At 51.2% G+C, this 14,170-nt stretch overlaps 5 protein-coding genes across 5 annotated transcripts; 2 read left to right on the forward strand and 3 right to left on the reverse strand.

Moving 5' to 3' along the window:
- Positions 1–123: 123 nt before the first annotated feature.
- On the forward strand, positions 124–1,370 carry N7468_001643 (mitochondrial 54S ribosomal protein mL67; the record flags this gene model as incomplete). The annotated part of the gene is made up of 3 exons (XM_058470940.1): positions 124–420; positions 553–1,101; positions 1,131–1,370. 3 exons carry the CDS (start codon positions 124–126, stop codon positions 1,368–1,370), a joined length of 1,086 nt encoding a protein of 361 aa, XP_058334081.1.
- Positions 1,371–2,238: 868 nt separating this feature from the next.
- On the reverse strand, positions 2,239–4,015 carry ptcG (type 2C protein phosphatase PTC1; the record flags this gene model as incomplete). The annotated part of the gene is made up of 2 exons (XM_058470941.1): positions 2,239–2,577; positions 2,636–4,015. 2 exons carry the CDS (start codon positions 4,013–4,015, stop codon positions 2,239–2,241), a joined length of 1,719 nt encoding a protein of 572 aa, XP_058334082.1.
- Positions 4,016–5,859: 1,844 nt separating this feature from the next.
- N7468_001645 (PPIL2 family peptidylprolyl isomerase) lies at positions 5,860–7,947 on the reverse strand (the record flags this gene model as incomplete). The annotated part of the gene is made up of 4 exons (XM_058470942.1): positions 5,860–6,120; positions 6,170–6,338; positions 6,593–7,751; positions 7,938–7,947. The coding sequence occupies 4 exons, from the start codon at positions 7,945–7,947 to the stop codon at positions 5,860–5,862; spliced, it is 1,599 nt and encodes a 532-aa protein (XP_058334083.1).
- A 362-nt stretch (positions 7,948–8,309) lies between these two features.
- N7468_001646 (DEAD/DEAH box helicase) lies at positions 8,310–10,592 on the forward strand (the record flags this gene model as incomplete). Its single annotated transcript, XM_058470943.1, has 3 exons — positions 8,310–9,266; positions 9,317–9,735; positions 9,788–10,592. 3 exons carry the CDS (start codon positions 8,310–8,312, stop codon positions 10,590–10,592), a joined length of 2,181 nt encoding a protein of 726 aa, XP_058334084.1.
- Positions 10,593–11,011: 419 nt separating this feature from the next.
- On the reverse strand, positions 11,012–13,700 carry N7468_001647 (uncharacterized protein; the record flags this gene model as incomplete). Its single annotated transcript, XM_058470944.1, has 5 exons — positions 11,012–12,487; positions 12,538–13,160; positions 13,214–13,490; positions 13,561–13,622; positions 13,679–13,700. 5 exons carry the CDS (start codon positions 13,698–13,700, stop codon positions 11,012–11,014), a joined length of 2,460 nt encoding a protein of 819 aa, XP_058334085.1.
- Between the last annotated feature and the right edge of the window lie 470 nt (positions 13,701–14,170).

Below are 14,170 nucleotides of genomic sequence, written 5' to 3' on the forward strand. Positions count from 1 at the left end.
AAAATCCACCTCCGGTCTTTCTTCCCTCAACACCGGCCCGCGACCATCCACCCTCACGCTCTCGACGTGGTCTCGGTTTGCACCTTTTGTCCTCCCCCGGGCGCAGTGACAACATCGGCCCCAATGGCCTCCACAACGCAGGCGGCCAAGCAGGTCTCCAAGGCCTTGGACTCCGCGGCTCACAAGATCATCGAGTCGACCAGGGTCGCGACTGGCACCCAGAAGGCACGAATCGATCCGCAAATCCCGATCCAGGGCAAGAAAAGAGAACCGGGCTCCAATGCATTCAAAGAACATGAACACCGGGAGACTATGCGGCTTCGGAAAGCCCTCGACTCCGTCTCCCATGGAAAAAATATCTTCGTCTACACCAACGTGCGGACAAAGCAGGTGGTCTACTCATTGACCCGCTACTTACAAGTACGTGACAAGCCACCTTAACTATGGTGCATGGCGAGTTCCAGATGGAAGACAACACAATTGTCCCATGGCAGCATTCGTCCATCCTATGGCCTCCCGATTGTTGAGGTTAAGCTAACCAACGCACTGCAGGAGAACAACGTCCTCCGCCAACTGATATACCATGGCAAAAAGACTGTCCCCGCCGAACTCCGCCGCGACATGTGGGCGCCCTATTACTCAGTGCACTTCAGCAACTCACGGCTCGGCCTCCGCGCCTATCAGCTCCTCCGCGAGTTCTCCATGCAGCGCCAGCTCTCGCCCCCACCAGAGATGATCACCGTGACCGAGGAATTATTAGCCGCCAAGCGGCCCAAGAACCCCGTGGAGGCAGAGGAATTCGACAAGATGAACCTGAAGCGCATCGGCAAGACAATGGAGAAGAAGGAGCGCGCCCGCGTGCTGATGGATCAGCGGGCCACCTCTGTCGCTGATATCGCGGCTGTGGTTTCCATCCAGGACCAAGCGATTGCGGACGGGTTTTTGGAGAGGGATGGCAAGCGCGGATATCTGACTCGTAAGGCGCGGCAGCGTCGGAGAGCCGCATTGAAGGAGGCACAGGAGAAGGCCGAGGAGAACCAGGCTTATGTCGCGGATCTGGAAGCTCGCATGAGCGAGAGTCAGGGCGAGGATGTCGAGATTGTTCCTACCAGTCCCCTCATTCCAAAAAGCCGGAAGTGGTGAGAATCCTCTGGCGGGACGTCCACGATGCCCAGTTCGCGGAAAATTGGTCTAAAAACGTCAGACACGGTCAGCTGCAGCTCTCCCCTGATGCTCAGATCATGCCTATGGGAGTTCCAGAGCCAGCGAACATTGAGGAGTTGGAGGAGTTGGAGGAGATGAGACAGAAGGAGGCAGCGAAGGCAGCTAAGGAGCCTGAAAAGAAGAAGAAGTTGAGCTTCTTTAGCTAGGTGCTTGTCGCCTCAGACGCTGTTTCGCCCCCTTCCCCCTGTCTCCTCGATTGCTGGTCTTTGCTAGATTGAGCGATACTCCTACTGATATGTGTTTCCTTCTTTCTATTTTCTCGGCCTTTGGCGAAAGGTGATATTGTATTTTTTTTTGTCATCCTGTTATCCGATCAATATCGGATTGAGACCTGCATATGTACTTTTAGATATTCTCAATCACACTAGTGACGAACAAAGATTCTCCAAAGACTACGTGCACTACTTCTAGACCAGAATCTGACGGGCTACTAGTAGTACAGATATTAATCAAAGAATTGGGACTTTAAGGGTCCTAAATATGATGCAGAGTAGCTTAGAGAAGGGACTTGAACCTGCTATGACTTGTGACCATACATGGAAACCTCATAATCTACATCCAAGTCTCATCGATCCAATGATAATAGACCAACAGTTCAGGATATACTCGTACGCAGGAACAATACAACGAGGAATGCCATAACACAAGCCATTGTAGATAATGTGTCAGAAGAGGTAGAAGTAGTAGTGAAAGTCTTAGTCTCGTCAATCCAGGCGTAAAAAGGGACAGGAAATTTGAATACATGGAGAGAAAATGGCCCAAGCACCACGGCCCTGTCCCAAACTATCAATGGCTACCACACTAGGAACCAGAGGAAATGTGCAAATCATGAATGACGCCAATGTGCAATATAACTCAGAAGCATGGGAAGAAGACTGAAAACAGATAACCACTGGAAGCAAAAACTCCGAGACCCGACACCCTAGTTATTTTGCTCTCATGGAAGTACCGGAAGGCGACAAGAGAGACAAGAAAGGAACATATGTGCAAGTTAAAATCAATTTACTGGTCGCTTCACCGGGCAGCGCGGGGCGATGATGGGGAAAGGCCGCCGCGAGCGAGCTGGCGGTCCAGGTCATCCATGTCGTAGACGTCTGCGTCGGTCACACGTGCGCTGTTCAGGACACTGTCGGGGCCACTCGCAGGCTTGACATTGGTGTCTAAATTCAAGTCTGCGTTCTGTGCTTTGTCTGCTTTTGAGCGACTTGAGTCAAGGCGAATGACCATGCAGGACAGGTTGTCGGTACTGAAACGTGCCAGGGCGTGGTCGACCAGCATCTTAGAAGCTTCTTGTGCGTCGTGTACATTTCGAATAAGGTCGACGGCCTCTTGGTCGCTGCAGACATCCCATAACTAGAACCATTGATTAGCGATTTGTAAAGGAGGGTAGGACGTCGGTTTGGAAACATACACCATCACATGCTAGAATGATGAACTCATCCTGTTCGGGCTGGATCACTGTCTCAGTCGTATATGGGTGCCCGGTGACGAGGTCTTTCAAGTAGGAGTCACCCAGAGCACGGGTCACGGCCAGGACACCATTGACACGATTGTTCAAGATTAAGCCACCAGCATTAGCAATGCGCTTCCCCTCATTCTCGTCACTTCCCTTATGGTCGTATGAGAGTCGGAGAGCCTTGCCACTGCGGCATAGTACGATGCGAGCATCACCGACGTTGGCCGTGTAAAGCACCCGTTGGCGACTAGCGTTTGGGAGCTTCGGAACATTGTTTTGGGTGGGGGTATCATTATCATCGGTCTTCACCGTGGTAGAGCCGGTTGCCGAGTTGGAACTGGCTACACGGTCCTCCCATCGCAGCACCGCTGTTACTGCAGTACAGCCACTGTTCTTCACGGGAAGCTTCTCGAGTTGTTGGTCGACACTGGTAAACGTCTGATCAAGGAGTTCTGGTACCGGGGTGTTGGGGCTCTTCCGCATGATCTCCTCCAGAATGACGTGCAGCTTCTTCCCACACCAATCGGCCGCGAATGTGCCGGCATGTCCGTCGAAGATTGCAAAGTAGCCATTATCGGTCTCGGCCTGATCATTCTGCTGCGGAGACGAGCCATTCACGCCGGAGGATGGATTCTGGCCCAGGAAGTTGTAGATGTAGGCATGCGTGTCTTCCATGGTCCGACGGCATTTTCGGTTCCGGTCTTCGGTGACGCCGACCCGGAAGGTCGAGTTGGCAGTAGGGGATGAATCACCGGCGGCGTTAGTGCAATCCCCCTGCGGGGTGCTTAAAGCCTGGTCCATACTCCGCAGCTTCGGCACCGAATGTTCAGGGATGGGGGGAGAGGTGGACTGGAAAGTGGTGTGGGTGTCCTCTGAACTGTCGAAATGGGCAAAGGATTTGCGAGCAGTACTGATGAACGAGCTCACCGCTCGGTTGACGGTGCTGGGACGACGCTTTCTCTCGACGACAGGAGGCGGGTCGGAGGAAGCAGTAGTGCGGAGGACACCACTGCTGGGGCTGGAGTTGGAAGCCTTGCTGGTGAGGTCTGATTGGGGGCTGATGGGTGAAGCGCCGATTCCGGGCGCGGGGGGTTGACCTTTGGGGGGGCTCGAGGAGCCACTGAACATTCTGTTCAGTAACCCACTACCCTGTTGAGGATAACTGCGTCGCTTATTTCCTGCCAGCTTGGTTGTGTCCCTCCGGGACGTAAGGATGATGACGGTTCCCGAATGAGGAGCTTGGTGAGCGTGAGGGCGGACCGCAGCCGGGTAGGAAACGGGCTGACGTGGGGTGCCCGTCTGGTACGGAACGGGCTGGGGCGCGTCCAGATACATAATTAGAGATTTTGTATAGCAGAGTTTATGAGGTCATGCACGCAATTGAAGGGTGAAGGGTGTTATTAGGGGAGAAACGTAACAGGCATCAACAGAAGGATTAGAACTAGCAGAAAAAAAGTGAAAGAAATCTTCGCAAGGCCAAACGGGCATCGAGCGTTAATGTATAACTCCTCGAAAATGGGGGCGTGAAGCGGCGAAAAGCGCCCGTTTGAGCGGGGCCAGATCCTGACGACGAGGGGGCCATACACGGCACGCCTAAGCCATGCGAGGTGAGCCCCAGTCAGACGGGCTTTAGTCCCATTAGCTTTTAGGTTACTGAAAAGTAACTTAAGCCATATGGTACTTGCTCCCATTTTGGGTTGTGGTTCGGCTTGACATCGATCAGGGACCCCACCGAAGGGGGGCCAGCTCATAGAAGCACACAAGCATGGTGATAATGTTGGGGGTTGAAGATGATGATGGTACAGGAAACAAGATACATAAGAGGTTTGTCAACCTGGAATTGGAACTTACCGATACGGAAGAGGTAAGGGAAGGAAATTCCCTAGAGTCAGGATCTGGCAAGAGTGGTATGATCTGAAGATCCAATACAAGGCCGAATTCACAAAAGTAGAAAGGAGGACAATGCGAGATTGGCCGTTTGGGGAAGACGTCAATGGGGGGAAATCCGGATGGGGAATTGATCCAAGAAACGCAAGCCACAATAAGCAAATAAGAAGCCAAGCGGTGGGGAATATGACCTTGGAGACCTAATCGGCGGCGTCTGCCTTTTCCCAAGACAGCGGAAAGGGATCGAGATGAAGAAGCCTGGAAAGAACGAGCCCAGGGAACTAATCATCGACAAACCACTCATTGTACTATACTCCGTATAGGAGGAGCAGTTGGCACAAATTATCAAGACCGCCAACCAACCAGCCATCCACATGTCTACACAAATGTCTATCCAAATGTCCATCCTAGTATATGCGAGCTCCTACGACTCGAAAGACTGACTCAACTGACTCAACCGACTCATTTCCTTCTACAGTAATCTGGGGAGACAAATGATGTTCTTCCAAGTACATTCCTACTCCTGCATGACTCGTCCGGGTCTATCCCATCCTTACCCAGTAACTGGCTGAGAACTGTGATCCTTCGAGAGGGGAAGTCTGCGTTGTTGCCAAATTAGAGCCCTGCTTTATGCACACTACGTCGGGATACCTCCCTCGGCCTACCCAGGAAGTCTCCCTGGCAGTCCAGGCGGATCTACATCCAACTCCTCCAGATTGGGCGAGGGAATGACCACGACGTTAGCCACCTGGTGGGCCTGAACTTCGCTCCGGAGATTAAAGATTTTTAGAGGAAACCTTAGGCTTTGATTTTATTTTAAGAATCGTGGGGGCACCCTGGGGCAAACGGGGAGGAGATTCACATTAGGAGGTACCCTTGCTAGACCGAGTCTTAATGTCGTTGCTGAAAATAGGCATGGAAATTAAGTGGACCTATTTTGAGCTCTCGTGAATAATGCTTAGGGCCACCTTTATGCCTTGGTGGATGCCAAGTGGGGTCATAGAAGAAACAAGTGCATATTAGAAGGTGCTTTAAGCATTTGGCCCTCTCAGCCCCCAACGCTAATGCCCACTTCCGCTCTTGGGCCCCTCATCGATCGAACCTCCTGCCAATGAGCGCCACCGTCGATCCTGATGATGGACGAAGGAATCAACAAGGTCACACCTCCCTGAACAATCGTCATCCCCGATTGGCATACGTACGGGCCAGGATGAATGGAACAACCCATGGCATTCTCACCATCATCGGAATTTGCCGTCGGAGAGGGAGGGTTATCGCTGAATCAGAATCCCTCACCATGAGCTAAAATCCCCGAACCCGCCTGTTCCTTTAACTTTCTTGCGTGCAGGCTCCGGTTCAGGATCTTCATCGACATATTCCACTATTTCGTCCTCTTGTTCGGCTAGTGCGGCCTGAAGGTACTTGCCAACGCCCGAAGAAGCGTCATGCGAGCTAGTACCCGGCCCACGCACTCGCTTGCCTGTCCAAGTTATTTGGTTGTCATCGACATCACCGAGATCGTCGTCATTAGTGGTAGATAGATCTTGGTTCTTCTTCGCGCCGCTTCTGTTGGAGAAACTCCTCGAAGGGATCAACAAACACGGTCACGTCCTTAATTCGCACCTCAGGGGTGGGCCGATTGGTATTCGGTTCTACCGGGTGGGTTTCAAGACTGTTGAGAGTGGTCGATGAAGGAGTCGGGTCATCAATTAGTCGCCCAAAGACGGTGTGTTTGCGGTCAAGGTGCGGCAGAGCTCGGTAAGAAATAAAGCTGAATAGGATTCGTTAGCGAACTGAATTGATTATTCCCGCATATGGGGGCCAAAGGCATCTGCACGATAGCCTTATTGGAAAGGCCCACTGCGTTCTCATCTTGCTATGTAAGATACGCAATGGTACTTGTCGTATACGCAGTGGAGCACCCAAGTACCCAGCTTCGCAATTTAGGTACTTCCTGCACAGATAAACATCCCCATAGCGCGGGAGGAAGGGGGGTGGGGGAGGAAAATCGAGAGATAAACTCACAATTGACTACTATTGGTGTTTTTGCCCTTGTTGGCCATGCTCAGTGTGCCACGGCTGTCATGCTTTAGCGGCCCATCAAACTCATCCGCAAAGTTTTTGCCCCAGATACTCTCGCCGCCCCGACCAGTCCCCGTAGGATCTCCACCTTGGATCATAAACCCTTTGATATTGCGGTGAAAGGTGACATCCTTGTAGTAACCTTTTTTGGCAAGTGAAATAAAGTTCCACACGGCTTTCGGAGCGAATTCAGGATAAAGCTCTAAATTCAAATGACCGACCGTAGTCTCGAGACGTACGTAGCCTTTGCCCTTGACTCGTCCGCGCTTCAACATGTACTCCTCTTCGGAGAGAAGGGCAAGCTCGGCGGATGTATGGACGGCCATTCCAGTACTGGTGAAAGAGGCAGCGGCTTTACCAGTCGTGTATCGTGCTGCATTGTAAGGCGTAGGCTTTGCTGATTGGGAAGCGGCAGACTTGGAGGTCGTATTTGGTCCTGGCTTCGCGACGGCCTTGGGAGTAGCAGATCCAGCCTGCTGAGCGCGCTCAGCGCGAGCCTTGGCCACCGCCTCCTTGGCCTTGAGAATCTTGGCTGAACTGCCAAGCGCATTGGTGTTCACACTCTCAGTGGTCTGCTGTCCCTCGATAACGCCCGTTTGACCCTCCTTGATGTAGTTGAAAGTGCTGAGATCACGCGACTCGAGATTTTGCGGGTCTTGTAGGGTGATGATATCCTTGCGGGTGAACTCTTCGTCGGTGACCAGATCGCGCCAGATCTTTCCCTTGATGTTTAGTCGCTCGATTGTATCCCAAGCAAACACATTTCCGGTATTTCGTAGCGCGACAATGTGCGTATTATCGGTTAAAACCTTGTAGGTCACCGGGTCGATGTACTCGTTCTCTTCATTCTTCGCGAATGTGAGCTTGATCAAGTCTGAGCTTTTCAAAGGTGATCCATCCACTGGGTTTGTCCCGTGTTTTTTGATCCACGGCAAGATGTTGGTCAGATCGAAGATGACTCCCGTTTGTGTGCAGACGGGATGCGAGAATGGTTGTAGCGATAGAGAGCAGAAATTGAACGGAAGGCGTTTGAATGCGGCATGGGGGCCTCCTCTTTTCGACTTGGAGACACCAGCGCCAGCGCTGGCTCCATATGCATCCTCTGACGCCCACTCCGAGTGCGTGATCTGAATTGAAGCAAATGTTAGCGGGTTATCGCAATGCGAAGGCTGTAGGTTGTCGCGAAGAGATGAGAGTTGCGGGGGCGAATCTTACGTAGAGCTTGTCGGTTCCTACAAAAAGAATTTGTTAGCTTATTCTGGCGAAAGCATCTATACGACGTACTTACCTTTCCCCATTGTGTTACAGGAGCTCTAGAGTTTTGCAACTTCTGGATTCGCGAGATTTAACTTTGGAGACAAGAGTGACGCACGTAGGCGCTAGCCCGATTGGGGATAGTGCGGGCTCGTGTTATTTGGTGGAGAAGACGCCAAAACTTGAGATAGATAAACGCGTCTGTCACACGTCGATTTGTGGATATTTCGTTTAAGCGCCCTCTCCCCCTTTAGGCCCTGTTCTCGCGGGCTTCGGTCCATGCATGTTGCTCGAGCTCGATTGCGGTGCCCCTAAAGTCCTTCCATCCCTCGTGAATTGCTCGCGAGGCCCGCTCCAAGTCTCCGCGTACTCATCTACGTCGCGACCCGCGCCAGACGAATCCATTATGTTCAAGAAGGCAGTAAATGAGCATCCCGGATCGAACTCCAAGCCTCTCCAGGCTAACTTTCTTCGGGGAAACACGATTGCGCCGGCCCAATCGAAATCCACCGCCCAACCATCTGTCGGCGTCAAGCGAAAGATCGAGATGGCCAACAATGGCGGCTCGAACCTCGGCTCCCTCCACTCCGCTGATGTCTATTTCGATGAAAACGACTTCGATGATGAGATAGACCTCGACGACGATGAGCCGCTTCCCTTTACCGTTCCTAAACCCCCGGTTGTTCCGAAGCCAGACCCAGTCACATACCCCAACCTTGGCCAGTCAGATATCGCCTATCCCGACCTCCCGCCTGATTCGCAGGAACACCTCGCGCCTCCAAGTAGTAACCAACTCCCGTGGTCTTCGTCGCCTCCTTCGCACTATCAACCACCCCCAAGGCCAAGAAAACTGCCTTGGCAAACCGAGGCAAGCCAACACCCTGTTGAGGACTTCAAGCGGGTTGCAAATCAATTCAAGCTTGAAGATCCCCAGAATACACATGTCACACCAAAGCGAAGGAAGCCTGCAGAGATCTGGAACAAGAGTGCGAGTGCTATCAAGGAAGAGCAGAAAGAGTTGAGAAAGGAGTACAAGAAAACACAAAGGGGAGATGATCTGAAGGTGTTTCATGACAGATCCAAGCCTCCAAAAATCTACTTGAGCGAGGAACAAAAGTCTGTTTTGGAGGCTGTTGTTGACAAAGGAAAGAGCATTTTCTTCACCGGTTCTGCTGGTACAGGAAAATCCGTTCTGATGCGAGAAATCATCAAGCAGTTGCGAATGAAATACAAGCGAGAACCAGACCGCGTGGCAGTTACAGCATCCACTGGCCTTGCTGCCTGTAATATTGAAGGTGTTACACTTCACAGCTTTGCCGGAATTGGACTGGGCAAAGAGCCCGTGCCTGACTTGGTCAAGAAGGTAAGAAATAGTGTCGTTAGATGGAGACCTCCAGCTAATCTTTTGCACAGATCAAGAAGAACCAGAAGGCCCGAAATCGTTGGCTACGTACTAAGGTTCTTATCATTGATGAAGTGTCCATGGTAGATGGCGACCTTTTTGACAAATTAGAGGCAATTGCCCGAAGTCTTCGGAGCAACGGACGCCCATTTGGAGGCATCCAGCTGGTCGTAACGGGAGATTTCTTCCAATTACCTCCTGTGCCTGAAGGAAGCAACAGGGAGGCAAAATTCTCCTTCGCTGCAGAAACCTGGAACACTTCAATCCAACATACCATTCTCCTCACACATGTCTTCCGTCAGCGTGATCCCGAATTTGCCGCAATGTTGAATGAAATGAGATTGGGAAATCTGTCGACGAAAACAATCGAGGCATTCCGAAAATTGTCCCGGCCACTTGATTTCCATGACGAGCTCGAAGCGACTGAACTGTACGACCCAGCTTTTGAAGGCTAATCTTGAGCATCTACTAACTGTCGGCAGGTTTCCTACTCGCGCCGAAGTCGAGAATGCTAACTCTGCACGCATGCAACGGCTGTCTGGAGAAATGATGACTTTCAATGCTGTCGACTCTGGAACCATTCAGGATCCCCAGCATCGCGAGAAGCTGCTAAGCAACTGCATGGCTCCACAGACTATCCACTTGAAGAAGGGCGCTCAAGTAATGCTCATCAAGAACATGGAAGATACCCTCGTGAACGGTTCTATCGGACGAATCGTAGCCTTCATGGACGAAGCAAACTTCGATATGTACCGTGAAAACGAGGACGCATTCGCGACTACTAGTAGTGGCGATCCTGCCGACGAGGACAGCGCCAGCCGTGCCCGAAAGAAGCTCAAGGCCCTGGCACACGATAAGGGGGTTGTGGCCGCCCGTAAGTGGCCGCTGGTCAACTTTGTTCAGCCCGACGGTACTGAGCGACATCTCCTGTGTCAGCCTGAAGTATGGAAGATCGAGCTTCCCAATGGGGAAGTGCAAGCCCAGCGTCAACAAATTCCCCTGATTTTGGCATGGGCCCTGTCTATTCATAAAGCCCAAGGTCAGACACTACAGCGTGTCAAGGTCGACCTCGGCCGCGTCTTCGAGAAGGGCCAGGCTTATGTCGCGCTCAGTCGTGCTACTTCCCAAGCCGGGCTACAAGTTACGAGGTTCGAACCGCGCAAGGTCATGGTTCATCCCAAGGTGGTGGCTTTCTACAGTAATCTTGTTTCGATTAATCAAGTGATGAAGCCCAAGAAACCAACCTCGAAGGATGACTTTGATGACGACTGCTTTGATGGTATATGATATCAATAAGCGTGGTCTCTTATATTAGAATCCTTTTTTTTTTCGTTTCCTATCTCTTCTTCATCATGACTACCTGGGACCATTCTTTTGCCCATGTATGGATACACCATAGTGATATCCTTGATGGACTATTTGACAGCCATCTAATCCCGACTCCCTTTTTCTTTGTCCAGGGCTACTGTACCTTTTCTCCTTCTCTACTCTATCATATGGACTGTACTAAATTGGGGCATATATCATATCATGGAAGGCTGGTGGAATTGAACGCATATTTTGATGACAAATATGGAAACCTCCAACCTTGGAAGTAAATCGCTTTTCATAACTCCATATACTCTAGAAGGCGCCATCCGCAATGCAATGCCAAATAAAGAATATTCCCCAAATGATACAACCGACTAATGCATGCAGGGGCATAATTACATCTCATCCGGCTTAGGAGGCTGCCGTCTGGTCCGTCGTCCAGAAGCCCATCCTACATCTTCAAGTTCACGAACTTCACCCAGAAGCAAGCTTGAATCAGGCCGCTGAGTTTTGTCAGTTAATTTTCCCGCATTGCGGAGGAATTCAGCTCTCATAGCCGCAGCGTCAGCATCTTCGTAGCCTAGCTGCGTCATAGGCGGTTCGTGGTTTTCCTCATCTTCTTCGTCGTCAACGCGGCCGGGAAGTTTTGCTAATGAATCAAAGTCGAATTTCTTTCCGCTGAACATGGACGAGATGCTCTGGTCATTGGCACGACTGTTAGTGCGCGAGAAGGAGCCTTCGCTTTCAAGGGCAGAGCCGAGCCCATCGTCATTAAGAGTGTCGATGGAACTGGCGCGAGACGGTGCACCAGCTGTATCGAGCACTTTGGAAGACGAATGCGAGGGTGCCCGCCCGAGAAGAGGCTTGCGCTTCCTTCGGGGGGCTTCCGGCTGGGTAGTTGTATTCTCTGATTGCTGCCGCGATTTGGCAGCTTGCGCTTGTTGCAAAAAGCCTTTTAGCGCGGTGTCAAGTGCTGATGGTTCAGCAGATGCTTTGGGACGATCTGGCTCGGCTGTCTTGGGGGCAGGCGCCTCTGTAACCGGGGCTTCGCTTGGGTTTTCAGGGGATGGAGATCGAGAGTCTGGCACCGATGGTTTTGGTGCGTCATCTTCATCCTCTAGGGAAAAGCCATTGTCTATTATGGACATCACTCGGTCTCTGCTTGACCTTACAGATAAAGGTTTTTCAGCCTTCTGCTTTCCGCCGTGCCCTTCAGGCGCTTTTGTTAACCTATCCTGGGCTGGTACATCCTGCGGTATCTCTGGTTTTTCAATGTCAAACCCGGCCCCTGGCTTTTCTACACCACTGACTGGCTGTGTTGTTTGCTTCCGGATGAGATACGGGTCGAATGGCTTCTTCTGGCCAGTCTGAATAGATGTCCAAAACCAGTCTGCCGAAACAGCTGGTACTGCCCATTCTCGGGTGTGCCGCAGTTTGTCTTGATTAGCATTTTGCGGGTCGTTACAAATTAGGACAGAGGCTTTAGGCGTGAGGACTTCGTCGTACGAGGCGCCCATCAGGTTGACCAGTTTAGAGACGTGCAGGAGGTCGATTCCCCCAAAGCCAGTGGAGCATATTCGCAGGTCTTCAAAGCCAGGTATGGGAAACTTGGGGAAAGGTGTGCTCGCAACATGATTTTCGGGAGGGACCAACGCTCGTGCATGAAGGCATTTTTCCAACCACATGTCAGTGACAACCTCACACTCAAAGGCCAGTTCATCTGTTGATGGAATTTTCGACCTCGGAGTCTGGTAAGGCACCATAATGTACAGTCCTTGTCCTGTCTTCGGTATAGTAGGGCTGGCAAACTCACTTAATGAATCCGTACAAAGGGCTCCATTAAATTCCAGGTGGCGAGTTAGGACACCCATCTACCCAGGATTAGCTCTAGCTTGAAGCATACGATAATCGTAAACCATACCTGTTTAGGGGAGAATCCGTGGATATAGAAGAATGACCCTCCAAGAAAGCCATCCGGTACTTTAGGAGCTTCCTCGTCGCGAGGGCGCGGCTGCGTTTCTGCAAACGTAGACTCCTTAGCAAAAGATTTCGCTACTTGGAGAACAGGTTTTGAGGCCGGTTCGTTCGGCATCGCGTTTGGGGCCTTTGATACAGCCGTCTCGTTCATAAAACCGGCGCCTATGATATCCCCCCAGATGTTCTCATTTTGACCGACCAATTTGGTGCTAGCAGACCTCCGCAGCTTTTTCCGTGGACGAAGATCTGCATTGTTCTCGCTAGCCATGGTTTTCGCTCTCCTTGATTCTTTCTTCTCATCCACCCTGGGCCGATTCCATGCTCCCACGCCCTGTTCTTCCAGAGGGATTGATGGATGATATTTTTCCTCGTCAAGGATTAAGCCACGCTCCAGGCAATCATGAAACCAATTGATGGTCACAACTTTGATATTCCATTGCGTTGCAAATCGGTACTTCTCGCCTTCTGTGTTCCGAGAGATCAGGTGCGTCACACTCTTGGTCAAATCCTTGCGGAACTCCGCGCCGTTCTCCACTGCAGCATCATGCAATTTCGTACGAAATCCCACTGTGAATGCATTAGCTGACTGTATTATCTAGCCACAAGGTCAACAAACTTACTATCTGTAAAACCAGTAATGCAAAGAGTGAGTCCGATGAAAGTTGGCAGCTTGTATTGCTTCTCAAGGGCGTGTATGTCAGTGTCCTCCCCCTCCATCCATGATACTCGCACCGCCTCAATCCACTCTGGCTTAAGAACAACAACATCGTTCCTCTCACGCGCAACAAATTTGTACTTCGGAGAGTCCGTAGCGCCGACAAGTAGGTGTGTCACTTCCGAGGTAAGGTCAGGCCGCTCAATTGCGCCCATTTCTTTCGCGAAGCTGACGAGCTGGGTCTATATTGCACGGATTACATTAGCGTTCCATGCAAACATCATGATACTGAAAATCCCAAGTCGTACATACTTTTTGCTCGAATGGGACCGAGGTGAAGCAGATAACCGCGCCCGAAAGCGGGTGTTCTTTGTCTGTATAATAATCAGTCCACTGTTTGGCCCGTCTGTGAAATTCCATCTTGGCTTACCGGAAGTTGAATTCCGCGCCATACTTCATGGCTAGGAGATTCACTCTGGCTGGTCGCTGCTGAGGAACTGGTCGATCCCCGCGAATGCGGGTTAATTGGTTCTGGCGCGTCGTGACGGTCACGTGGCACCGCGTCATAGTAAGTAGATCATGAAACGTTAAAGGTTGGCCTCGCAGTATCTCTGTGGGGCTTAGATACATTATTAGGTGATTACTAGCAGTTTAATGCAAATAGGTGTTGTCCAGCTATAAGAGGGACCGTTACGGCCGTGGTGTCGTGTTGGTGACCGAACTAGATATCCAATTACACTGGCACTGACAGCCTCTCGAGTCGAATTCACCGGGCGGAGTGAGTTCGCGCTTTCAGATTCAAGTATCCTTGGGATGATCTCCATAGCAACTATTTACAAAATAGACGTGGAGCGTTTTATGAAAAAAGGCTTGCAGCAACAGAGCAGGAAGGATCCTTGTGCTAAACGGGGACCTGAGTCAG

Source organism: Penicillium chermesinum, assembly GCF_028974085.1.
Source record: "Penicillium chermesinum strain IBT 19713 chromosome Unknown utg000002l:1.0-5270490.0:1.0-5274688.0, whole genome shotgun sequence".
NCBI classification, from domain to species: Eukaryota; Fungi; Ascomycota; class Eurotiomycetes; order Eurotiales; family Aspergillaceae; genus Penicillium; species Penicillium chermesinum.